The following is a 26,817-nucleotide window of genomic DNA, read 5'->3' as shown; positions in this document are numbered from 1 at the left end:
TTGGAGCTCTGTGCTCCTAACTCCGAAGGCTGCCGGTTCGATTCCCACATCGGCCAGTGGGCTCTCAACCACAAGGTTGCCAGTTCAATTCCTCGAGTCCCGCAAGAGATGGTGGGCAGTGCCCCCTGCAACTAAGATTGAGCACAGCACCTTGAGATGAGCTGCCTCCCAGATGGCTCAGTTGGTTGGAACGCGGGTTTTTAACCACAAGGTTGCCAGTTCGATTCCTTGAGTTCCGCAAGGGATGGTGGGCAGCACCCCCTGCAACTAGCAACGGCAACTGGACCTGGAGCTGAGCTGCGCCCTCCACAACTAAGATTGAAAGGACAACAACTTGACTTGGGGAAAAAAAAAAAAAAGTCCTGGAAGTACACACTATTCCTCAATAAAGTCCTGTTGCCCTTCCCCAATAAAATTTTTTAAAATTGTCAATTAAATATTTTTTAAAAAATGAGGACTCCTAATTCAGGAATGATGGCGATGCAGACGTTTAAAATTTGTTATACGTTAGTCTTCTTAATGCCATGGTTAATATTGTCTATTCCAGTGTTGAAATGCTCCATTCCAAGAGAAGGAAATATGTACTAAAAGGAAGTACAGTTTATAAGTAAGCAAAAGACCCCAGATTGGAATTCAAGAAAATAATTTGTTTATCATTTTTATTTGAAAATTGATGTGCTTTTCCCCCTCAATTAACTCCAGTATTTTAAATCTGATATTAAAATATTAAGAGTTAGAGAATGGATAAGACCTGAGGAAGTATGTGGTCAAACTTATATGCTTTACATATCTGTTCAATTACCTAATAGAGGGAAAAAGAACTGATTTTTTGGTTAATGTAAACTGTATTCAGTAGATGCTTTTGCCAATTCCTTTCTGATGACAAATACAGAGTTCCTTTTCTGAAAAGATTTAGTAAATCCTTTGTCACTTATTGGTAGTTCTTATTGTATCGTGCATCTTCTTCTGCTGTTGCAAACCCAACAAGTTTTTAGCAAGCAGAAAGATTTAAAACTTAGATAATATTATAAATTACTAGTTCCCAGGAAATGGTATTGTGCCATGCTATTAAGTTTCAGAGTTTTAGGTAACTGACTGTGTCATAGGAATTTTCATCAGAGATATATCTGTGTCAGGGTTTTGTGTTTTTTGCTTGACTTTAAGGCATTAGAATGGGACAAATGTATCAATTTTACTCAATTATATAGTAATGTATACCATCCCATTAAAAAGGGCCTCTGGCAGCCGCTAAACTGTCTTTTCCCTCATCTGCTCTAGGGAGCAGATGAGATTCAATAATTCATCAGAGAGAATTATTATTGAATCACCTTTTCTAACCACCTTTAGCAATTGCAAAATTACTCACCCTTCTGTAATGGTTTATGTATAAATTGGCTAAAGGATAAAGAAGGAATCAAATAGAAAACTCTGTTATGATACTGATTATAAACTTTCTAAAATAAGTCATATTGTTTATTTAAATATGCTTTATATTAGTCTACAAAAATGCATTTAGTAAAATGTTATTTCAGTAGGGCTGATGTATTGAAACCAAAACTTATTTTTCCTCTCTGCCCATTGCTCTTGTTCTTCACCAGGTAATCCTGCACTGTTCTGGTTTTCGAGGCACATCTCTCTGTGGGGGAGCATTTCCTTCAACTTGGCTGTGTTCATCAATTTAGCTGTTGCTCTCTTCTACCCATTTGGGGACGATGGAGATGAAGGCAAGGGCTTGTCTTTCTTTAAATGATAAATATTTTAAAGTTCTAAAATAATATTTTTAATGCATTTCTTAACTATTTCGAGCTTCAAAATCATTATGATTTAATTCTTGTTAAATGGGTTTTTCTGTATTCATTAGAAGAGAATTACGATTAAGTGGAGTAGGCCGAAAACTATGGTCAATAAAAATGTTATTTTGCAAAAAGCTCATATACAGAAGAGCTATATTATATATTGACAAATAAAGCAATGAAAAATATTGTTTCTACCTATTATTACCAAAAGCACTTTTATATTTTATCATCTCAATTATATAAATACGTGGGGAAATGAAGGGCTTATGCCAAAATATTCATTGTGATTATCTACTTAGTGGATTTTACTCTTAAGTAGAGTATTTTCTCTCTTCTCTTTGCTTTCTGTCTTATCTAAGATTTTGATAATGAGCATACATGAAATCTGAAAAAAATTTAAAAATGTACAGCATAAGTCGGAATGTAATAATAGAGAATATGTCAGATATAGTAAAAGGTTAATTCTTTTGTTTCCAGTCTAGGACTTCTCTACGTGAATGATTGACTATGAAATTAATATTATTAAACTAATAATACATGAGGCTTTACAAAAGCAAAGATAAGAAATTATCTCATTTTAAGTGAAATGGGAAATATAGGAGAAATATGTTAAAGGGTGGGACTGTGGAAATTAAGTTTTTTGTTTAAGTCCGGCAAATTGAATGGGAAACTTTGTTATAGGCTTGTGATACAATCAGATAAATAACTTTGTAATGTGATTTGGAGGAAAAGATGAGAGAATCAGCAAATAATAGCCACAAGGTGCTGGTGTATCTCATCAGGTCATAGGATTATTGTGAGAATTTAATGAGATGTTATAGATGTAATGAGAAGCACTGGTAATCATTCAATAAAACTTAGTTGTTGCTCATCAACTATAATTTCATATATATATATATATATGAAATTATAGTTGATGTAACTGACTGTGTCATATATATATATAGTCACAGGATGTGGAGTACAGCATAGGGAATAGAGTCAGTGGAATTGTAGCAGCTATGTGCGCTGTCAGAGGGGTAGTAGATGGGGAGAGGGGGTTATCATTTTGTGAAGGCTATAAATCTCTATTACATTGCTTTGTACACTTGCAACAACAAAAATCTAAGGAATTTAGTCTAGTAAATCTATAAGCTAACTGAACAGTAATAGAAAACAAAATGAATATTTTAATTTAAGCAAAAAACTAATAGATTTATTTTAAAAATAATGTGTGTAAGTTAAGCTTAGGAGTTGGTTTTTAAATTCTATTTATTACAGTTATAAATTTTAACACAATTATAAAATTTATCACTGTAAGTACCTTTTCCACATATTAAAACTCCGCCCCTCCCACTACAAGGCACTAAAAACCAAAGTGATGGCTTATAACTGTGGACTTCAAGTTTTTCTGACTCCAGCCATGTACTTCGTTTCTACTGTGCTAATATCTGCTATTTAAATAGTCTACACGTACGGTAAATACCTGTCAGCAAATTCCTAGTGCTTTAATAGATTTTGAAACTCTGCTCAAGTACATCCTAATTTTACTGTATTATTTTGTTAGAAGACTTCATGACACCATGAGGTACAAGTAAAAGAATGGATAAAAAGGAGCCTCGTGACAATATGAAAAAAAAGAATAACTTAGTTGTTGATGTTGTTGCAGGGTAAATATTAATACTACAAGGGGAACCCAGTAAAAGGGATGGTATAACAAGAGCAGCAGGTTTTTAAGTCTATTGCAGATGAACTGGAGGTGAGCAGGAAGGGAAATGGGAGCCCAGGAGTAATTTTCTATTTTGAAGATCCATTAAGATAATAGATATCAAATCCTAACATTTAGGTATGATGGTCATGAATAAAGTGTGACTCTTTGGAAGGCATGCAATACTAAAAGAAGAATATTTGGCAATGGAGCAATGTGTGAGTTAAATAGCAATGAAAAATGTAGCAAATATTTGGTCATCCATTGTGGGGAAGTTGCAAATACAATGGGAAGTGGAAAAAGCTTTCTCTTCACTGTGTTTAGTCTCATTTAGTGATGATAGCCCTCTTGGCACAGAAGAATGTAACTCTTGTACGGAGAGAAGTCCAGCTTGATATGATAAATTAGTATCATCTGCACACAGAATGCTAAAGTAAATTGTAGCATCCTGGTTAATAGAAATAGAAAGTCTTAGATATGGAAGCAATCCTGGAAATAATCTAATAGCAAACACTCATTTGACGCGTAAAGAGATGGAAGCCCAGAGAGGCTAAAAAATGGTAGGTCTCAGAGTAGAAGGTTAACTCTTTGGTTCTAATCCAGGGCTTTTCTACATGGATGTCTTGGGTTGGAAGCATACAGATAACAGGAAGATAACAGATCTTCACTCAGGACATAATTTTTCCTGGGTGGCATTCCGTAATATCCCTTACTTGACTACCAGAACCAATGTCTACTCGTATAGCCTCTGCTGCCACCTATTGTATAGGAAATATAATGGTAATGGGCAATGCCACCCTTCTGGACATCTATGCTTTATTCATTCAGGAAGAAGTGGAGCACTTGATACATTTTTAATACTGGCCTGACTAATAACAGAATAGTAATATAGATCATAATAATGGGAGCTAATGACGTTTCCCATTTAGATTGGGTCAGGCAAAATGCTGAGTACTTCACGTACATGATTTCATTTACTCTTCCTGACAATCCTGTAAAATAAGTACTTCAAACTTATGGATCAAGAATCTGAGGCTTAGGAAGATTTACCCAATAATTGGAGAGTAGAGTCCAGAACTGTGTATTTTTTTTAACAAACTCCCAGGGTATTGCTGAACAACTGGTCCTTGAACAGGGACTTGAAACCACATATATAGTAGCGTTTGGAGTAAAGTTCCAGCCTCAGAAAGAAACAGGACTAACAAAAACAACATGGAAAACATGGTGCTTCCTCATCAGGTTCAGAAGCAGACTGTACTCTTCAAAGAGGACTGAATAGAAGTTAGTAGTAGTAATAAAGATGGAGGTTCAGTCCTAGGTATCTGAGTGTGGGGATGGCGCTAAGAGGGAAGGGAAGGCATGAGTTCCCATTTGGTATATGGAATCCCAACATTATGGTTGGGTGATGTGGTTATAGTTCTAGATGAGTTACTTAATTGTAACTCAATGAATAGGTGTCAATTTTGGTCAGGAGGAGCTGAGTCTCTAACCTTCAGTTACACACTATGCATAGGCTGAGGACAACAAAGTTAAAACTGATAAGCACACGTGGCCATCAAATCTGGCTGGAGAAGGAAAATTCTGTGCTGGACGTGCCAGTTCTCTGATGCTGGATTTTGTCAAACATAGACTCAGTGACTACTTGCCAGAAGCACTTTGAGGTAACTTAAAGATGAATTAGTTGATCATTAAGATTCCTTCCCCAAAAAAAGTGCTTAAAGAAAAACAAACAATCGGGACATGACAAAGAACACAGCATCCAATGTAAAAGGCCTCCCAGTGGCTAAATCTGGAAATTTTGAGGAAAAAAAAATCAATATTGACAGTAATATGTAATAACCCACAGAATAAAATAGGAACCCAGGTATCCATATTGATAGTGAGTAGAGAAAGCTATTCCTTGCAATAGTATTCCAATTAATAAGTGTAGAAGGAATAATGGAAATATATCACCATTTGGCAAACATCACAGTAGTAAGAATCATTAATGGATACTAAATTAATAGGCAAACCTTGAATGAAAAGTATGAGAAACAGTATATTGACATAGTCTTAAAGTATTTCCCCACAACTTGCGTATTAATTACAAAAGAAAAAATAGTAACTTGAAAGTGGAGAAATCATTTTAAGTGATCGATGTTAATGTCACCAGTAATGAGACACAGCAGCAGCACTGGGTGCCTCTTGATATGTACTGACAAGAACATGGCATCATTTGCCAAAATGCGTAAACTGAGAACATTTCAGACTACCCAAGATGAGGAACATTTTACAAAATAATTGGCCAGTAGCCTTCAAGCTTATGAAAGATAAAGAAAGATTGAAATTCAAAATTACTACGTATGGATGCAAAAGTTGAACCATGAAGAAGGCTTATAAGGAAAAAAGTTGATTTATTTAGAATACGGTGTTGGAGGAGAATTCTACAGATACCATGGAGTGCCAGAGAGGCGAAGAAGTGGGTCCTACATCAAATTAAGCCTGAAATATCGCTGGAGACAAAAATGACAGAACTGAATCTGCCTTACTTTGGGCACATCCTTAGAAGGCTGGGTACTTTGGAAAAGACAGTGTTTCTGGGAAAAATAGAAGGCAGCAGGAAAAGAGGAAGACCAAATATGAGATGGATTGGTTCCATGAAAGAAGCCATAGGCATGAGTCTACAGAAGCTGAGCAGGGCTGTTGAGGACAGGACATGGTGGTCATTATCCATTCCTCGTGTTGCTAGGAGTCAGAGCTGACTCAGTGACATATAATACACACACACCAAATTAAAAGAAACTAGACAGACATGACAACTGAATGCATGTGTGTGATCCTGGTCTAGAAAAAGAACATTTAATGAGGCATTTGATGAACTTTGAATAAGGCCTATATATTACATAAAGTTAGTGTCATATTAATTTCCTGATACTGATCATTGCAATGTGGTTATGTAATTGTATTGACATTTAGGGAATCTAGGTGAAGGGTATGTGAGAATTTTGTATATTTGCAAGTGTTGCATAAGCCTTGAAAGAGTTTGGAAATTAAATATATACATACATACATAAGAGGAGTCCATGTAACCCTGAGGTCCCTGGATTCTGAAGTTAGAAGTTGATTGATCACAAAATCACCTGCTGAATCTTGGGCCCAAAAGAGACCTGTGGTCAAAATGGGCCCCATTTCCTAACCCCAGAGCCTAATAGAAGCTGCTCTAGACTCACTGTGGTCCATGTGGCCGTAAGGACAGTGGAGCCTGCAGCAGAAATGCGCCGTGTATGTTTTCTCCAAGCATGTTTCCTAGCCTGATCGCACATGAGCTACTGGGAATTACTTGTGTTTAAATATCTGGTTCACACTTTAGTTATAATATTAACTGAGAGTAGTGTCTCTCAGTTAAGGGAGCTACTTAAGGGGAAGGTAATTCTCAGAGGATCTGCTTATAGGGCACCCCACCCCCCCACCCCCAACCCCTACTGCAGATAATCTTTTGTTGCTTTGAGGAGCTCTGTTTGAATTTATTCAGGAATCCAGGGCTTATTTGTGTGACTGTGGTTTTTTTAAATTTGGTTGATTGGATTATTTGTTTAACATATGCGTCTCTAAAAAAGAAAATAGTGCTGAAGTTGAGGCATGAGGCTGTGCGGGGTGTGGCTGAAGCAGCAGCTGTTGATGCTAGGGAATCTCCTACATGTCGATGTAGATATTGAACATTGTGATTGTCATACCAACCATTTCTGCCCAGTCTGGCAAAGGCAGACTAGTTAGTGGAGACAATTGCCGTCAAGAGAATTTCTTATATACAAATAGCATCTGATTAAAAAAAAAAAAAAAGTCCAACTTTTGGATGCAGTTCTTTTTTTCCTTAAGTGTTTTGTGTTAAAGAAAAAAGTTCTTCAAGGTGATTTTGATGTGTTCAACTTACCACCACAGATGGGGTGCGGCTATTTGCCAGGCACTGTGCTAGGCCCTCGAGAGACAGAAGTTGGTAAAGCTGTGCTTGTCCTCTGGGAGCTCATGGTCTAGACAAGGAATGAAGAAAGGAGTAAAGCACAATAGTAGAGAGCACCCAAGGACTTAAAATGGGTAGATGTCTACTTTAGCTGGACTGAGGTGGGGGAAACAGGACGGTCTCATGAGGCTATGTGGGAGTAAGAGGAACAGAGAGAGTGGGAAGTCAGCTGCGGCATGTTCTATGCAGCAAACAAGTCAGTGTGAGGTAGATAGGAGAGTTCCATTAAGGGAAGTGAATGAACTGAGGTCTCTAATTTTGTGGTTCGGATTTTCTTTTCTAAAGGACAAACTTTATACTTTCTAAGATTTAAAGATATATAGAGTGAATTCTAATTTTTTTCACCATATAAGCAATACATTCTCATTATAGAAAATTGATAAAAATATAAAGTAAAGAAGACAGTCCCCCGTCCTTAAAAGGTGAAGATTGGCTTTGACGATCTGTACCATCTTCTTTCAAGTTCTCAGAGGATTTCGATGTATTATTTTTTTTTAGCATTAAATCTTCAGCTAGAAACCAATATGATTATTCTTACAGAATATAATTATAAATTATTGTCAATTGTTAGTTGACAATACTGTAAATGAATAGCCATTTTAAATAACTTTTAAGTTTATTATTCATTCACAAGTATGTATTCAGCATTTAAATATGTTCAAGGTACTATGCTAGAGGCTAGTTGAGTTCTTTCTCCAAAGGGATCAACCAAATGCCCAGTTTTAAGTGCCTGGTTATAATTTCTGTTTAATCAAGGGGAAATCTTACCAAGCTGGATACTGTCTGGGAAGAGTAGTCAAGATGTGGCTAGCAGATCAGGCGTTAATGACAATGCACAGGGTGAGGAGCAGTGTGAAAGCTGAAACTTTTAAACTAGGAATATCATGCCAAGTCATTGCTTATGAGTTATGCTAGAGGCCAATGACTGGCTAAAAGTTGATAATTGTGCAAAGATGTTGGTAGTTTCAGTAAACTGAAGAAGGAAGCTCCATGACGTGGGGGATTTATAACTGAAGACTCAGTTACTTAGAATGAGCTCACAGGTTATTTTTGTTTATTCATTTAATCAACAAATAAGTATTTGTTACTGCATGCCAGGCACTATGATAGACGTAGACACGATCTTCACTCTCACAGAGCTTATGTTCTTATGGCATCCCAATAAGCTTGAGAGAAAGTTGAAGACATTATTCTCTCCGTGGCTCTTTGAGGTCTATGAAGTCAGGGCAGTTGGTGGTCAGGCTATGTTTTGTAGACATCGAGTGCTTCCAAGCCAACATCACAATAAACATGAGTTGGGTATCCATTTTTATTAGTGTTGCCAGAGATAGGAATTGAAGGTAATTTCCAAAGCAATTTACCCCTTTCCTTTATCTCCCTAGTAATCTCATCAGATCATAAATTTGGTGAAGGGGCAGATCAAATCTCTCCTCCCAACCTTCTTTCATCATTGCTTGCTTTAAGAGATAACATAAGAACAAACATTGCAAAAATAAACATGTCTAAACCAATGCTGTTATCTGACTTTTTGTTTTGTTTTTAATGTCTAACAGGATCTTCCTACCTACTTTTGATCTCTTAGCACTCACTCTGAACTAAAAAGCTTACACAGAATTCATTGCAGGATCCAGATAATCCCATGGTTTTGATGATAATACAAAAGCCCTGCACACCACAGTGTTTTGCATGCACAAGTTAATTTTATAAATAATAAAAAGAGGTATGGCCAAAAGAAATAGCTAGTGGAAAATCTCTGTTTTGTTGTTTCCCCTCTGACTTCATCAGCCTATCCACACATGTCTGAGGCCCCAGCACTGATCTAATCAGCTCAAGAATGTTGCCCCTTAATTTACTTCTGCAAATCCAGCCCCACAAGACCTTCAGAGGAGGATTCCTTAACTCTGAATATCAGTGCAAACGTTAATGAATTGTACTTCTTTTGAAAGGAAATATATTTTTAAACCTTTTTTGGACAATTTTGAAAGAGATTTTGTTTCTAATGGAGTTCATTTTTAAAACATTTGGAACTTTTGTTTTCTGATAATTTAAATAGCTCAACATTTGTTTTACAGCTTGAGTTGGCCTTCAAATACATACATTCATGCATATACATATACATTCATACACCTATATACACACATGTGTGTTTTACCAGTTAAAACTTGTCCATTTTATTAAAGACTGGATAGATATTCTACGTTCTGAATTCTTTAGCGGAATCTGTAATATAGAAACTTGATAATACTAGAACAAGACAAAGTATGAGTTCAGTGAAGGCATACCAGATTCCACATGATTTAGCTGTACATTTAATGGTCATTAATCATAACTTTTAAATTAAGATTCCCAAGTGGGCTATCTCTGTCAAAAGTATTTAGCATATAACTCCTGTAGGAGAGAAAGATGAACAACTCTCAGACTTAATGGAAGGAGAATTAACTAGTGAGGATATAAGCATAATGAAATTAATCACAAACTTCCTAGAAAGAAAGGTAATAATGCGTAATGTGTTCAAAGACATTTCCTGTAAATATACAGTGTGTAGAGTGGGGGTGTTTTCAAATTGAGTGTCCTGTGGCTTGACTTGCTATATGTATTATATAAAATGGAATGGTAAATATTTTAACATTTTCTATTTTCCTTCCTAGTAAAAATAAACTTCTTCCATATGTTACAGGTACACTTTCTCCATTGTTCTCAGTTCTTCTGTGGATAGCAGTTGCAATCTGCACATCTATGCTGTTTTTCTTCTCCAAGCCTGTGGGTATTCGGCCATTTCTTGTGTCAGTAATGCTCAGATCAATATATACAATAGGTCTTGGGCCGACATTAATACTTCTTGGTGCAGCTAATGTAAGTACTTTACCCAGCTTTGTACTGTTATAGGTTAATTAAAAGTGAACTAAATGTAAAATTGTAACTATATGTTTTAATTCATATGGTAAACACAGTCAATTCTAATATGTTGTGAATCTGAATTAAGCAGAGTTTAATTTGCACATTCTTAATTTTGACAGAAAGAAAAACAATCACAAGTAAAATTTGATAAATGTAAGAAGGTAGCAATTGGGGTATGACCCAGTTCTGCAATCAGTTTAATCCAATCCAATTTTAATGCCTTCTGTATCCTATACCTGCAGCTATTGACAAAAATGACTCTGAACCACTGTTAACATCCAAAAGTGACTTCTAAATCATGTAAGAGAGATTAAATTATAGTTAGCAGAATTTCAGAAGTGAGTACCTCTTATAAAATGACCAAGGAAAAAGGTTTGCTGTATGAGAAAATATGAAATTGAGCTCTTTTTATGTGAACAAAACCTATAAACTTGTGAAAGGCATAGATGAGATTAATTTATTTTTCTCTAAATTTTACAGTATTAGAACAAGGGAGCACATTTCGAAACTTAAGTTAGGTATGTTTCGAAAAGTAGGCCAGAATACTATGTCAGATAATGGTAATTTCACGTAAGAGGTAAAATTTTAAAGGGACTAGACAACTTTCTGCATGGCAGAGCCACAAAGGGATATTAAGAAAAGGTAAGTCATCAGGTTGGTGAAAGAACAAATGGCCAGGTAAACAAATAAATATTGCTAATATGTCTGATGAATACCTAAAGCATTTTCTATATCTTTTACTGGATTTCTAACACGATATCCTACATTCTGGTATCTGTATATAGGCCTTTTCTTCCCTACTACATTATACAGTTCTTAAGGATAATGATTGATCATTCAATGTTTGGAGTATCGTTGGTACTCAACAAATATTTCTTAAATAAATTAGCTAATGAGTGAGTGAATGAATGAGGGAAACATTATTTTTGTATTCTTACACATTTATAGTGCCTTGCACATAAAATATGTGGCAAATGTTTATTGAAAATGAATAAATTAGTCAACCAAACTTTTGAGAATTATAAACCTCAGCTAGTATGGCCAATTCTCTGTTTCTGATCCTATATATTATAATTCCTCAAAAATTGGACATGATATATATGACAGCTCCCAGTGAACTAGAACATTCAAGCAACCAAATTAGCAATTGCTCCCTAATCATTGTCAATACTACACATACAAAGAAATCTGTCAGTACAGAATTGTGTGAAGTACCAAATGCACTATTATGTAAATTTCTTGAGGGCAGAAGTTGTCATATTCATAGATATAATCCTGCCCTCCTTACTTCCTTCCAACTCTATTTTTTTCCATCATAATATCTGGCACTTAAACATTCAAAAAATTTTTACATGAACTGAACTGGTACTTTCAATACTTTGGAAATAGGCTACTTTTGCAATATTGCCAACCTGGCTAATTAAGGAATTTGAATGGATTTATCTACAGTGAAATAATATCTAAACAGAAAGTGAAGTGAAATGAAATAATACCTAAATAGAGTTGGGCCAAAAATAGCAAACATTTATTGAGCCTCTGTTATCTAATAGACACTGAAAATATCAAGAAGTAGAGGATATGCTTTTTGCCATCCAGAAGTTTCAAGAATATGTAAAGAGATAATGAATAACAATTTAATGTCTATTGGAGAAACCAAAAAACATTTGAAGTATTTTTCTTTTTCCTCTTAGGATAAAAAACGTAACTTCTGCCTGGTTTGATGAGAATAGTTCCACCATAAGAAATGACTGTTCATATGAAAGTCAAGTTTTATACTTTAATTTCTTTGTGACAAGGAATATACATGGAGATAGATCTTTCTTACTAACTATATGAATCTGAGGGTACTCTAATAGCCTTCACAGCATAAAACATCCATTTGCACAGCCTATAAATGATACATTATGATATAACAGTCCAGGGCTTTTGGACCAAAGGAAATAATCAACTTAGATTTGGGACAAATTAAATGAAATAATTGTAATTTTATATTGTAGATATTGATAAAAGAGTTTTGATTTATAGTTTTGATATTGTGAAGATTAATAAAAATGTTTTAGCAAATAGTCATTTACTTTAATGTTTAACATAGCAAGCTCATAAATCTAGCTATAGTTTACCGTTTCCCAGGAGGCAAGAAAAAAAGAAAAGCAAAAACATAAATCAGTCATGTTTTGTAACTTAGGTTTTATATATTTATTAACCCAATTTGCATTTAAAAGTTTTCATTGTGTAACAGGTGAAAGTAAGTGCTAAAATTATTGGTATCAGAAACAGGAAAACAAAAGAAAGTATCTACCCGACAGTGAAGCCCTAATGAGAATCAGAATTCTAGACCTTAGGCAAATCAATAGGCTCTAAGTTTCATTCCTTTCTTCAGTGAAATGAAGATATTAAAGCCTAGTCCTTCCTCATCGGGTTGTTGAAAAGATCATTGTGAAAATTTAGAAAAGAACAATAACAGTAATAATGATATAATAGCAATAAAGTCTACCATTTACCAAGTACCTAATATGTGAAGTACAATTTAATTGTAAAACGTTGCTATTATGATCATACAAGTGTTTGGTTCACAGAGTTGTTTCTGGATTTGGTGTCTTTCGTAGTGTTGAGCAAATGCAGAAAGTCCCTTTTTTGGAAAAGGAATCGAGTGGGAGGAAATAACTTCAATCCATATTCTGAGCACTTATTATCAGTTTCTATTTACTATTATGCTTCATTTTTATTTTCTTGTTTCTAAAAATTGAAGTTTTGCTTAAATTGCAACTACTTTTTCTATCTTGTCACAAGAGTCATCTCAGTATTTGAGATGTTTCAAAAGATTCAAATGTTTTTCTCTGTTATAAAGTACAACTTATAACCCAGTACAGTTTTTCTTCCCACCCTCTACATTGCATTTTCAGTTATTGGTCATGGAAATTAACATATTATTTTGGCAAATATAAACACATGTTTTATAAATTTGGGAACACTTAGTATTTTTCATACCATTAAAATTATTTGTAAATCTCATTTTTATAACAATGGTATTTCCAGTCACATTGATGTTATATAATTTGTTTAACCATTCTATTATTTTATCGTTTCTATTTTTAGATATTTTTAATAATAAATAATTCAGTAAATACCTGTGAAAGATCTTTTAATATCTTCCAAACACTTAATATCTACACTGTTTTTTCCTTTCTAGTAGTGCCTGTAAATGTATAATTTATTTAATAGCATTTATAAATCATTTGCCTTTCTCACAGTTGTTTGTAAAGTGGAAATGTTTCCTTATTCTTGGACTTGGTGTCACCATTTTGCAAAGAGGAAGAGCAAATGGAATTTAGCAGATAGCTCTCTATTAACTAGAAGCCACAGAGTTCAAATTTAGCAGTGTCATTCCCTTAGTTACTTACCTGTAGATAGTTTCCTGGAAGGGCTAATCTATAAAGCTGAGTCCCATCATATGTTCACTTAACATATACAAGTTTCAGTTGTATATTCTGAGTCAAAACATTCCTAATCCCTAACACACACATACACACTATTTTTCATATAATATGGTCACTGAACGTTCCTAACAACTAATGGTATCAGTTGCAGAAGCAGAAAACGGCTCCAGTGCTGACACACTGTGCATGTGTCAAATTGGCTAGCATGTGTCAATTTAGTGAGAGGCATGACAGTTTGCACCGCCCTTGTTTACTGTACTGTTCTTTTTTTTGGGGGGGGAGGGGAGGGGGCAGGAGGAGAGCAATGTGAAAGATTTCCAGAGTGATTTTGATTCTGTGAAACTTTTGCCTTAGGCTTTGTCCGTAGAACCTTACCCTGCTTAAGATGTTATGCCACTAAAACGGAGATTATTTTAATCAAATCATCTCATTTTTAGTAAGAAGTTTGATGGAAATCTAGTAATAGAGTTAAAATATTGTTCAAAACAATAAATTCAGTTTCATTTTTCAATAAATAGTAGACAGTCTTTTTTTGCTGTAATTTATTTCTGGAATATAGGTCATGTTTTCCCATAGGAACAATGTAAGACGGGGATGGAATTCCTGATCAGGAATGTATTAACAACAAGAATAATATAAAGGCAGCTATAAATTTCTGTGATTACATAAAATGGTACACTTTAAAGGACATCACATAGAATTCTAGAGCTATGAAGCACCTTACGGATTATTCACTTCTAGGCATCTCATTTTAGAAATGAATACGTAGCATCCTATTGAGACCAGAGGATTTACCAAAGTAATTAGTGTCAGAGCCAAGACTGGGAACCCAGGTGCCCCAATTTCTTAATCCAGGGTCTTTCTACTATACTGCACTGTTAAAAATCCTGCAAAGACAGATCAATGAACTATAAAGTATATGTGAAAATACGACTGTACTGCAGAATTAATTTTCCGAACTAAAATTAACACATTTGTTTTAATATACATTAATTAACAAATGAACATTAATTTTGTTTTTGGTTTTAGAAGATCTGTTTGTTGGTAAGTCATTTGGATAGTAGATCACTTTTCAAAGATTGCACAGAAAGCTTACAAGGCTGCTGTTTCCCTCTCCCACCCCACGTGGCTTTTTTCCCCACCATCACACAATTCACCCTGTCCTCAAAAAAAGAATAGATCAAGAATGGAGAAAGAGAAGAGATAGGCAGTAGTTGTGGTCATTTATATTGGTATTTGTGTGTTGACTCGAGGGTCCTTTCAATACCAGTTTTAGAAAGTCATGGCCTTTTAATTACCTTGCACAGTTCTCACACCCTCTATTTATTGTTGCCCACATGGACCTTTGCCATAGAAACAATGATTGCCTACATAATGGTATTGACAAATAAAGGACTGGTTAGACAACATCAAGTAAGCCATGCCATGAGAAGGGAGATTGTTTTTGGAATTCTCATTCTCTTCATCAATATTTTCAGCTTTCATAGAAAATGCTGTATAAAAACAACAGGTCATGGTGTGGGAAAACCAGAGTTCAACTTCTTTCCTACCCAATCATTTATTCTTGCATTTATTTCACCTTGGTATGAACACTTCAAAACAAACAGACAATTTCCTTGTTTCTGATCGCTACAGAAATAAGTAGATGCCACTGCCAGCGTCAGCTCCATTCCACTCCAGTGCTCAGTCAAGAGAACAGGGACTTATCCATCAACATGGAACCCTAGGTCAAGGTTCAAAAAACACAATCAACATGAAAACAAGGCAAATCTTTATTATTCATGTAAAAATGGCAGAGGCCTTTTTAGGCGGAAATGTGTCCATGTTTTTGCAATATTTAAGAACTGAAATGTATTTCTCTTTTGAGAATTTGAATTCAATGTATTACTTTTCCTCAATGTGTAGGGCTTATAAGTAGTTTTCCTGCATAATTTTTTTATGATTCAGTTTAGGGAGGTAGAGATCAGGAAACAAAATATAAATAATTTTTCTTAAATGTATCATTCATCCTTCTGGAAAGTCATAATTCCAATTTTCAACTTTATTTTTTATAGAACTTATTTCTATTTCATATTAATGTACTATAGTGGGTTAATCAAGGTAGTTTAAACAATAGTCATTCAAAACAATTTCAAGAGTAAAACGCTGAATATTACTTCACCCATACATTCTACTTTTCACCATTTTCATAAATGTTTATTGTCAAATACTACACTTATGTCAGCATCTTATATGTATTACCTGAGTTTTTAAAATAATGACTTCTTCTAATGTTAAATTTGCTCTTGGCTAGCAAATATAAAGACATCCGTTCTACTGTAGCTATATTTAATAATCTAAAGATATAATAATGAAATACTATATAGTGAAGTAAGACTTTCTGTTTAATATTATTTAAATTGTTACCAAGATGGTGAAAAAATTGATAACATTGATTATTGAAAGGATAGTTAATTAACGGAGGGTAAAATTTAATAAAGTTTGAACGTTTTAACTGCTATGTTGTTTGTTTGGTTTGGCGATTTTCACAACATGCAATGGTAGCCCATTTTTCATTTTATCTGTATTGATTTGGACTTCAGAGAATTGAAGGAAAAGGTTTTTCTAACCTCTCAAATTTCACTTCTGCCTCAAAAAGTGTTTTGTTCCTTCTTATGTTATTTAAAAATCATTCCATAAGGCAATTTCTTCCATGTATATTGAAAAAAATCAACAATGTTGCAAAGAGCAAGCATTTCCCCCAAAGTTTGGTTTGGATATATAAAAACAAATATGGTGCCATGAGATAACTTAAAGAACTCAGGGAACAATTTGGAAAAACAAACTGAAATTTCGAAATCTGTAATTCTTTCCTTGGTGACTAAGAGGCAAAATTGGCTCTTTAGTTTATAAATAATGCAGTAATTCCAGAACCAAATAGATGACACTAAGTTTATGATAACAGTGCGCTTTGGAAATCGTTTCACATATCATTGTTATTGCCAAAGATTCTCAGTATAAATTTCTGTATTCTAAAATTATGCCACAAAAGGCAATATTAAATATAGTTTTAACATAAATACTCTACATCATTCCAATCATAATAAACACTCCAAAATGCTTATTGAATTTACCACACAGCTTAGAAAATATATGCATACGTTATATTTATTTAACTTACGTATAAGCTATTTTATAATTTTTATGTATTTAAAGTAAATTAAATGTACAAATAATTTGTAATGCCTTGTTTAAAATACTACTCAGTAGGGAAAGTCTAGGATTAAAACATATATATCAAGGGCAGATCTCTGGAAAAATCTGAAAGATATTTTTCTGTTGCATTTCTAGTATAATTAAAAATATTACATATAATTCCGTATGGAAAATACAATGAGTAGTAGTTAAGGAGTCATTGTATTAAGTGCTTCCTCTGCCTTATGAGTTGTTTAATCCTCTCAAGAGTTCTATGAGTTGGGAATTCTTTTTTTCCAGTTTTTCAGAAGAAACAATTGGTGCCTACAGACGCAGCACCGAAGTCCCAGCAATAGTAGTGGGAGAGCCAGGATTTAAATTCAGATCTGTGTTGATTGCGTATCTGGGACTCTTAATCATTCTCCACTCTTTTCCTGGAACTGCAAAGGATTCAAGTTCTGCATGTATTATGTTTACATGTAACTTTGTTAGTAGTGCTGAAAAATTGCAAAATGAGAAATCATACACGAAAACTGCAGACTTACAAATAATAGGTTTTGTCAATGATCTGCTACTGATGTGAGTTTTAGGGTCAATGAGACAGTAAACATCTAATCTTTTTCTCCCTTTAGCTTTGTAATAAAATAGTATTTCTGGTGAGTTTTGTCGGCAATCGTGGCACGTTCACCCGAGGCTACCGTGCAGTCATCCTGGATATGGCCTTTCTCTACCACGTAGCATATGTCCTGGTGTGCATGCTGGGCCTCTTTGTGCATGAATTCTTCTATAGCTTCCTGGTGAGTACATCTCTATGTGGACATTCACGGCCGAAAAATCCAAAATGCTGCTTTTTCTTATGCTTCTTCCTTTGAATTTTTTGTTTGTTTTTTAAAGCAGGGTCTGACATTTAGGACAAATTATGTTATTTTTAGAATTTCCTAGGAAAAGCATGAATTATTATTATTTGTAATCTGAGAAACCATGTAGGTGGTGGATTCTTTATTTTCTCTCTGAGGAGGAACCAGGGACCCCATCTCTTGACCCAGGTGTCATACAGCAGGCTGCTTTTGGTTTCAGCCAAATCATACTTCCCTTCACATTTAGAGATTCTCCAACAGAGTGTGGGAGACACGTGGGGATGTATTTTCTTGGTACTAGAATCATTGTATTTTATTTACAGTGCCAAATATTATGTGGCTCTAAAGGATGGCATGTGAGTAAAATGAGGGAAAAACTGCCAACCTAGCAAAAAGACAATGAGTTGTTTTAAGTTAAGTCTTAGAGTTTCAGATTTAATGTTGTTGTTAAGTTTATATGCTTATCTATATATATATTTAATTAATTAAACGGGTTTTCAGATTTCTTCTAGTTTTTGTTTTTTCTTTTTGCTGATGATCAGTTTTTCTTCCTATATATATTGTATGGCCATTTGTATAGGAGTCAATACAAATACATGATAATGTTGTGAAACGTAAAGCATCATGCATAGGAGCAACTTATTTATCTCTGCAGCCCATAGTTGACATGCAGTAGAGAGCACTGCCCAGTAAAACAATTCCTGAAAACAAGTTGAAGATCTAAAAACATTATACTGACCCAGTTTGTTTGGGTCATGTGGCACAAATCCATTGGCTTCTGCTTCCCTGTTGTCTAGCACACCCATGTAGGAGGACTGAAGAAAGCTCATTTCTCACTTACCCTGAAGTACTTGAAAGAGCCATAGCGAAGACTGGATTTTCCCCATGTGTTTAAATTAAAAATTATCTTCCAGGCAGTTAATTAGATTATTCGCCAATCAAAAGGAGATTACTTTTTTCTGTTCCAGGGGTCCAAACGAATTCTCTCTCTGCTCTGATTCATCAGAAAAATTCCATTTTAAAAAATCTGCCTGTAATATATTAAGGTCCTATTATTCCTGACTGTGATATGTGATAGTCTATAATGTTTTTGTACTTCAACGTTGTCTATAAAATGGATAGGACTAGTTGAGAGATAAATATTATCAAGGTCCATTAAAGAGATAATGTGAAATGATGTATAGCAATCTTTATGTTTTCCAAGTAAAGGTGTTTGATAAAATAAAGATATATTTGAATGATTATGAGTTATTAATAATACTGTAATTTTAATTTATGTTACTTAACCTATTGTTTAGTTTTATTTTCCTCTTGTCTTTTATCTTTCAAATTTTACAATGCTAATTTTTTTCATTGGGCTGGTTATGGAAAGGATATAATCCATTTTGATGTTTTGAGTACTAGAAGGAAATTGTAATGGACATAATACCAAATTGAAATTTAAATATATTTTTTAAACATTTTCATATTTTAAAAACTATAAACTATATAAATATCATTTCTGGTTTTGTCCACAAGTGTCAACCCTTAATCCAAAATAATAAAAACTACACTCTAAATTTTCCCTTTAGAAATAAACAGAAAGAACCATCAACCTGTCCAATGTCAACACCTTTTGCATTCTCAAGATTCTAATTCCATGAGTATAGAATGGGACCCAGGAATATATAGTTTTGCAAGCATGTCATGAACTTTTGAAAGCTATAAACTTTCAGAAACTATCCAGAAGTGACCTAGAACCCATTGCCAGACCTTTTCTTTAAGACACTATTGAGTTAAAGTTAAGAAAAAACTCCTTTATATAAACTAAATGCTTAAATAAATAAGTTAGAATGTTGATAATTTGGAAGTTGAATTTGCATTGGTTAATTCATACAGAAGAATATTGACTTTATTTCTAGAGTTTTCTGCTCCCTCCAGAAGATAAATAGTGAAATAGTTAACATATTTGTGTGTTTGGCCTTCATAAGATAACCGTTTCCTAAGAGGAGCAGACAAGTCACTATCTTTACAGCAATTATTTGCAAGGCTACAATTAAATTGGAAAGTAACTGTTTCACCCTCAATACTCAGAAAAACAGAGTACAAGGTCCTGATGTTTCTGAGAAGATGCATGACACTGATAATTGATCGTTTCAACCAGTTTAGAAATTCTAATCACTACTCACAGATGCCAGAAGACAAACCCTAATTATTCCAATTTTTAAAATACTCTTTATTTCCAAACAGATATTTATGTCTTCATTAAGTGAATGCTAATTTGCTGCTTTTAACCAGCTTTGATAATAAAACATGTACTTGCTAATGTATAATTTCAACTTTTTATATTGCAAAAAATAAAATTTTTAGTGTTGACTACATATAGCAAACACATATCTAGGTTCTTGACTATTGCATAGATTTTCTGTTATACTATGAAACACAAAATGGATAATAACCCATGAGAGGAAGTGAATTAGCAAAATTCTGTATTACGTTTTTGTTTATACTTGTTTCCAAAAGTATATACTAAAGTAATATGTTTTGACCTCATTATACCCCTTTTTTTAAGGAAAGATGTTTGCATTTCTCAAATATTTTAAAATTTTATACCTTTCCTATTGTGACAGGCTCATAAAATTGTTCTTGTAATTTCACCTCTAATCACTTGATTAAACAGTTCATTTAATGAGTCTGTTAACTATTCATTGCTTAGTTGAACCTGCTGCAGAATTTTCACTTAAGTCATTTTATGTATTCCAGAAGCAACTGCAGAATATCAGTAGGACTAAAAATATGGAATAAATAGCTAAGTCAGTTAAGCATAATAATTTTTCTAAATTGAGATTTAAAGCTATACTACCATGTTCCCCCCAAAATAAGACCTAGGTGAACAATCAGCTCTAATGCGTCTTTTGGAGCAAAAATTAATATAAGACCCGGTCTTATTTTACTATAGAGTGGGTATAATATAATATAATAAATATAATATAATTCCAGGTCTTATATTAATTTTTGCTCCAAAAGGCGCATTAGAGCTGATTGTCCAGGTAGGTCTTATTTTCGAGGAAACACAGTATTTCCATGTCTTACACAATTGAAATTATGTTGGTTATGAAACTAACAGGTACACTTTAAATGTTGTGTTTAAAGTTCTCTTTATTGAAAAACAGTTTATTAATCCATTCCAACTGCACAGAAATACATATTTTGGTTCATTTTTAAGATGTGATTTTGGTTGTTTTTTCTTTTTTCACAGATAAACTAAGATGGTTTGCATTTGTATTTATGACCTTCATATTTATTCATCTTTTGCTCTTTGGCATTTTTTTTAATTTTATTTTTGTAGCTTTTTGATTTGGTGTACAGAGAAGAGACTCTGCTCAACGTCATAAAAAGTGTCACACGGAATGGCCGCTCCATTATTCTAACTGCAGTCCTAGCTCTCATCCTTGTCTACCTGTTTTCCATTATTGGATTCCTTTTTCTGAAGGATGACTTCACTATGGGAGTGGATAGGCTGAAAAACAGAACTCCCATTACAGGTATAGCTCTTACCACTGAATGAGCTTTCTCTGATGGCAGATGTGATTTGTGCGTAGCTTGTTAAGAGGATTACAGATAAACACTAATGGAAGAAATATTTTTTTTATTCCTTTGAAAACATGTTCTAGTTCACAAAGGGTTCATGACTGAAATACTTTTAGGCTGTATATAGGCTGTCGGTGTGTATAGGAATGTCCTTATATAAGAAACATCATCTAAGCTCAGTTTCAGTAAGAATGTTTCAATGCTGACTATATTCCAGAAGACAGTCAACAACTTCAGTGCAGAATAATAGCTTTGGGATTCTTTTCTTCCTCTTTTTCCTTGTCTCTTCCAAGAACATCTAGCTAGCATCACTTACAACCAATATTCCATAGATGTTTGCTCACAGTACATCATATTATACTTAAGTCATTGAAAATCTCAATTTTTTTTATTTGAAACCATCAGATGGTAAGAAATTTGGTATAGAAGAAAATACTGAAAATATTGTCATTAAGAGTTTCAATCCATCAGTATGTGGCTGTCAGAATTTCTTCACAGTATTTTCGTACAGTGTTTTGTGCAGTATTTATTTGTTGGCTGACTGGTTAGACATCATCCCTTTATAGTCATTGTGATTCTCGTAGTGTGAGAGCTTATATTTTCCATTTTATTTTGAATTTGTACTTATGATCTCTAAAGGTTTCTTTTTTCCCCTTTTCTACCCTTTGTTGTGCTGGTTAAATTTCTTTGCTACTCTTTTCCCTCCTCTCCTACTTTACTAGATAGAAATCAGAGCGCTACACTTTGCTATTAGTTTCTCTGTGTGATTCTGCTGCCTGTGGGTTATAGAGAATGGAAACCACAAAAAGACTGTCTCCCCAAGCCATTAAATGTAAAGGTATGATTTAATTAGCGGGGCCTTATCAACCATATTCTTTCTTGCCTTTAATGTTTCTTAATTATTAAACTGGTGATCTATAATAATATCTTTCTTAGACTACGGGATAATTAAGTGGCATTTAAATTGACCATTAAGTCTAAGTGATCAAAGTGCAAAACAGAAAGATCATATACGTAGATTGAAAGTTATTAAACTCGAGACTGAATTTCATACCTAGATATTAGTCTTTATCCACAGGAACATGAAATAATTTCTGTGACTGCCTTCCTTGTTCTTCCTTAAATGTTACTTTTCCCAGCGTTTCACAGGTATAAATAATTAGAGGGAAAGCTCATCTATATAAGTACCCCAAACTCCACTTTTACTAAACTATCCATGAATCATAAACTACCTGTTCTTAAAATGCTTCAAGTTTTAATTATTTTCTAGGCGTGATCACATTGATTTATTCAGTATAGGGTGAGTCTAAAGCGGAAGCATCGTAATTCCTGAATTCAACTGTGTACAATAATTATTGTTTTATGACTCTAGTAGTAAATATTTTAATTGTGTTATTTAAAAAGGAATTTAGTACCATTATATTGTGAATATAAATATCTTCCTTAGAAATATAAAAAAATACTTGGTTTTTTCTTACTACATAGGCAACAGTAGACCTAAAAGATCAAGCTCTTTACTAAAAAATTTTTGCATATTTATATAAAAAGCTGTTAAACAAGAGAAAGCATATACTATGAAATACTATGAAAATCTAGTATATAAGAACAGCTACCAAAGTTAGATTCCTGATTTTTCAGACTGAGAGGTTTTGTTTCATAGACTGACAGTGAATGTGATACGATGCTTTGGGTAAAGCACCCTTATTTTTATAACATTTTAAATTTAATTTCTAGTGCCATGTGTTATGTCTATTCATACAGGGCATAAAGTTTATTCTTTCAAGTGCCACGTGTTATGTCTATTCATACAGGGCATAAAGTTTATTCTTTATTCAAACACTATTTACTCCCAAGGTTGAGTGAAATTATCAAGTATAACACACATAGGTAGTAAGTGAAATTCAGTGCAGAAGTATGTAGTTCTTCAGTGAATGTGAAGTCTTCATAATCAAAAAGCCAGGAGATGGGAGCAAAGAGCGGAGGATGAAACTTCTAGAGCTGAATGGCAAGAGCTCAGAGGCATACATGAGAGTGGCGGGTGGGGAATTTGCAAATGGCGGTGGGAATTTAGGAGAATGCAGATCCTACCTCTGGAACCAGTGGAATCTGCAGCTCTACAGACGAAGGAGCCTCCACTTGACAGTGTTGAGGGGGGATCTGTGAGGGAAGGTTCTGTTGACAAGCAGAGATGACAGTATCTCTCACATGTCCCTTCTTCCCCATTCGCAGGGCTGCTCTCCTGTTTCTCACCCCCATTTCCTCTCACCCAGGATACTACAGGAACCGCCGGTGTGGCTTCTTCAACCTCTCTTCTGCCTTCTGTCATTCATTCTGACCACAGCTCTGAGTCTGTCTCAGCTTAGTTCCAAACCTTGCTAGGGTCTGTGCTGGCTGTGGGATGCTTGGTTTAAAATCGTTAGCCTGGAAGTTCAGGTCACTCTGCTGTCCTGTCTGTGCCTCTGCTGGTCTCTGTGCCATTTGTCATACAAATTGAGCCTGGAATTGTTCCCATTTTCCCCTACCTCATCTTCCTGTGTGTAAATCCCATGTTTCCTTTAGATGGATCTTTCTCCAAAATGCTTTCTGTTTTACTTTTCTTTCTAGAATTCACTTCTTCTTCTCCTAACAAACTACATAACTTTATCTGTACTTCACTTCCTCCATTCAATGAAAATTACATCTGTACTTCTTTGTGTTCTCTGACTGTAGATTCTCAAGGCCTTTACTCCAGGCTCTCAGAGCCTAGCATGAAGCCAGTAAATATTTAGTAAGGGAATGACTACCAGGGCACAGTCATAAATCCCACCTCTCTCCCTCTCTGACCATCTGAAACACACTCCACCCCCAAATGATATACCCGCTCTTTGCCCCCATACTCCAGTCAGAGGGCAAGGAAAGATGGAGGTCAATGTATGTGGCCTCCATTCCTCAAATGGACTCTAGCTCTCTCAACTCCAGTGCTTCTGTTGCAGGCAACCCCAAGCCTGGGCCATCTCCTCATCACCTGTCCTAACTCCAGTTCCCCTTTGCCACTTCCACCCTCATGTCATCAAAGAATTAGAGTAACCTTGGTGTGGTGTTGCTTGGAAACACACTTGAATATTTCTCCAGCCCATTGTATATGAAAATAAACTTGCTCCCATCCCTCCATCTTATGGACCCCCGTGATAGCTAGGTGTGAAAAATAGGCTTGAGAGGAATGAACTTCTTCACTTTGTATTTGTTCCTAACAACAAAAATATTTTTGTAATAAAACTTTTTCACACATACACGAAGGTTACTATTTTCTGTTCCATTCTGGGCCAGGGAAATGGTGGTGAGCCAGCGGGCAGATGGATCCTTGGGGGCTAAGGAAGAAAAGAAAGATCCTGAACAGGAAACTGTCAGAAGATTCTTGCTGCTCCCTTGAGGCGTTTTATGCCCTGTTCCCTGTTAGGATGCCACCACTCGCACGCAGACTCTGCCTCAGCCACAGGGGACCCACCAGTGGCCTAGAGCTCAGGAAGCACCAACAGCATTGGCAGAAATGTTTTCCTGGCATTCCAAGTTCAAACCCTGATTGCTTTTGGCCATGGAAATATTGTTACACATGATGGTTCAAGTCTACAGTATTATTAATACTTTATCTTCACTTTAAAAAAGGTATAAAAGGCCTTCAGTGGGTTGGCCTATGAACCTATTTTCTCTTTATAAAATAGCTTCAATAGACAAAACTATTCAGCGTTCCAAACTAACTGATTAAAAGACTTTAGGAACACAGCTAAGTTGGAGTAATAGTACCTTTTATTTATATACCTTTGTAAACATGCTTTTGCATGTTTATCTCTCTACCATATTCTACTTTGTGTGTTCGCAGGAAATAATGGCGTTCCTCCTATGACTTTAGCTTCAGTGATGGAAACATGTGACAACCACAACTGCTCCCACACAATACCAGCTTCAAATACAGGTCTGTACAAACAACTCTAGTACAGTATGAACTTGATACTTCTGCAGTTATGTTTATTTGATGAATGTTACTACCACTTAGAGTTGCTCTAGGAATTTCATGGTGGTTTGAAATGGAAGAATGGAGCGGAAGAGAACCAAAAAGTTTCAACCCAAAGAAAGGATTCCAATATCTACCATTCTGGATTTCTACCCTTTTCTTTATATTATTTCTATTCATGAGAATTTATCAAATTTACCCTGTGGTATGTGCTATTAAAAATTCTGTTACCATATTGCAAAGCCGTACCACACTAAACAAGACCCTTTTCATTGTGTAGGCTTTCACAAAGAATCTGGAAATGTATGGGTTTGGAATTGAAAAGGCTTGGTAATAATCTTGGACTTGCCACTTTCTAGCTCTCTGTCTTAGGTATGTTATGCAAATATCCTGGACTTTATTCAGATGGCTCAACCACAGAGGGTGGGAAGGAGAAAAGAATGAAGGGAGAGAAGATTAGAGAGACAGAGAGAATATGAGACTTTCCCTGCTTCTGAAGGAGCAAATGGAACCATGCATATAAAAATAATTTTTTAAACTCTAATTGTTCTTAGTAGTGTAGAAACGATAGTATGTGTGAAATTTAATGAACTATAGAAGGACTTAGTGATCTGTTTCCAGAAGTAGTAGCAATTTAGGGAGTATATGACTTTAAATATTTGAAGAGTTTTATCTATAAAAAAGGAGTGGATTTAGTCTTGTTATGTAGACGAAGGGCAACATTGGGCTCAGGAGAGATGAGGGAAGAGTTAAGTGCAGTGTAAGGATGGATTTCTCCACTCCCATCTGGGAACACATTGTTTGTCTGGTCATAAATGATAGGGCCTTCTTTCCTAGGTTGCCTTTTTTTCCTTGAGATGTTGAATTGTTGCTTGAGAAACAATGGAGAGTCCCTTCTACTGACTAAATGTTTCATGCTTCATGACCTAGAGGGAGAAATAAACACATGAATACATTCCATCCCAATATCCCAGCAGCTATAGCCACTGTGAGCAGGTGCCACAAAGAGATTTTTCCTCCCATACCTCCTGGGTACCCACTCAAGGCTTCCAAACCAGGAACCAGCTCATTCTCTGTTTGTGCAGCTTTACTGTGCTCTGCAGCTTCTAGAGTCGTGTTGCATCCTCCAGTTTAAACACCTCCAGTTCCTTCAGCCTTCCTCCTATATTATAGCTCTGAGTCTTGATGTACCACTCCAAGGTGAGCAGTTGAGTGGCACTGGCTTGTTCTGGATAACGTCACTACACTCTTGATCCATATGTGGCTGACTCTTGGAGAAAATGTCATTCTTCACTGGGTCAGCTGTCAAGCCGTAAATGCCTATCTTATACTCACATAATTGGGAACTTGGGATTTCAAGAGTAAAACCATACAAATAATTGAAATATATTTCTGCCAACCCATAATCCAAGG

General features: G+C 35.0%; 1 protein-coding gene across 1 annotated transcript in view; it reads left to right on the top strand.

The window, feature by feature from the left end:
- ITPR2 (inositol 1,4,5-trisphosphate receptor type 2) overlaps window positions 1-26,817 on the top strand; it is a 432,120-nt gene that overhangs the window by 346,274 nt on the left and 59,029 nt on the right. Inside the window, exons 48-52 of the mRNA XM_019737570.3 lie at window positions 1,599-1,724; window positions 10,158-10,333; window positions 17,622-17,786; window positions 21,175-21,370; window positions 25,273-25,365. Coding sequence (XP_019593129.2) covers window positions 1,599-1,724; window positions 10,158-10,333; window positions 17,622-17,786; window positions 21,175-21,370; window positions 25,273-25,365 — 756 coding nt within the window. The remainder of the gene's footprint in view (window positions 1-1,598; window positions 1,725-10,157; window positions 10,334-17,621; window positions 17,787-21,174; window positions 21,371-25,272; window positions 25,366-26,817) is intronic.

This window comes from Rhinolophus sinicus, chromosome 1 (genome assembly GCF_057876585.1).
Source record: "Rhinolophus sinicus isolate RSI-liver-muscle chromosome 1, RSI-T2T, whole genome shotgun sequence".
NCBI lineage: Eukaryota > Metazoa > Chordata > Mammalia > Chiroptera > Rhinolophidae > Rhinolophus > Rhinolophus sinicus.
Note: the sequence above shows the minus strand (reverse complement) of the source record. Positions and strands in the feature narration are given on the sequence as shown.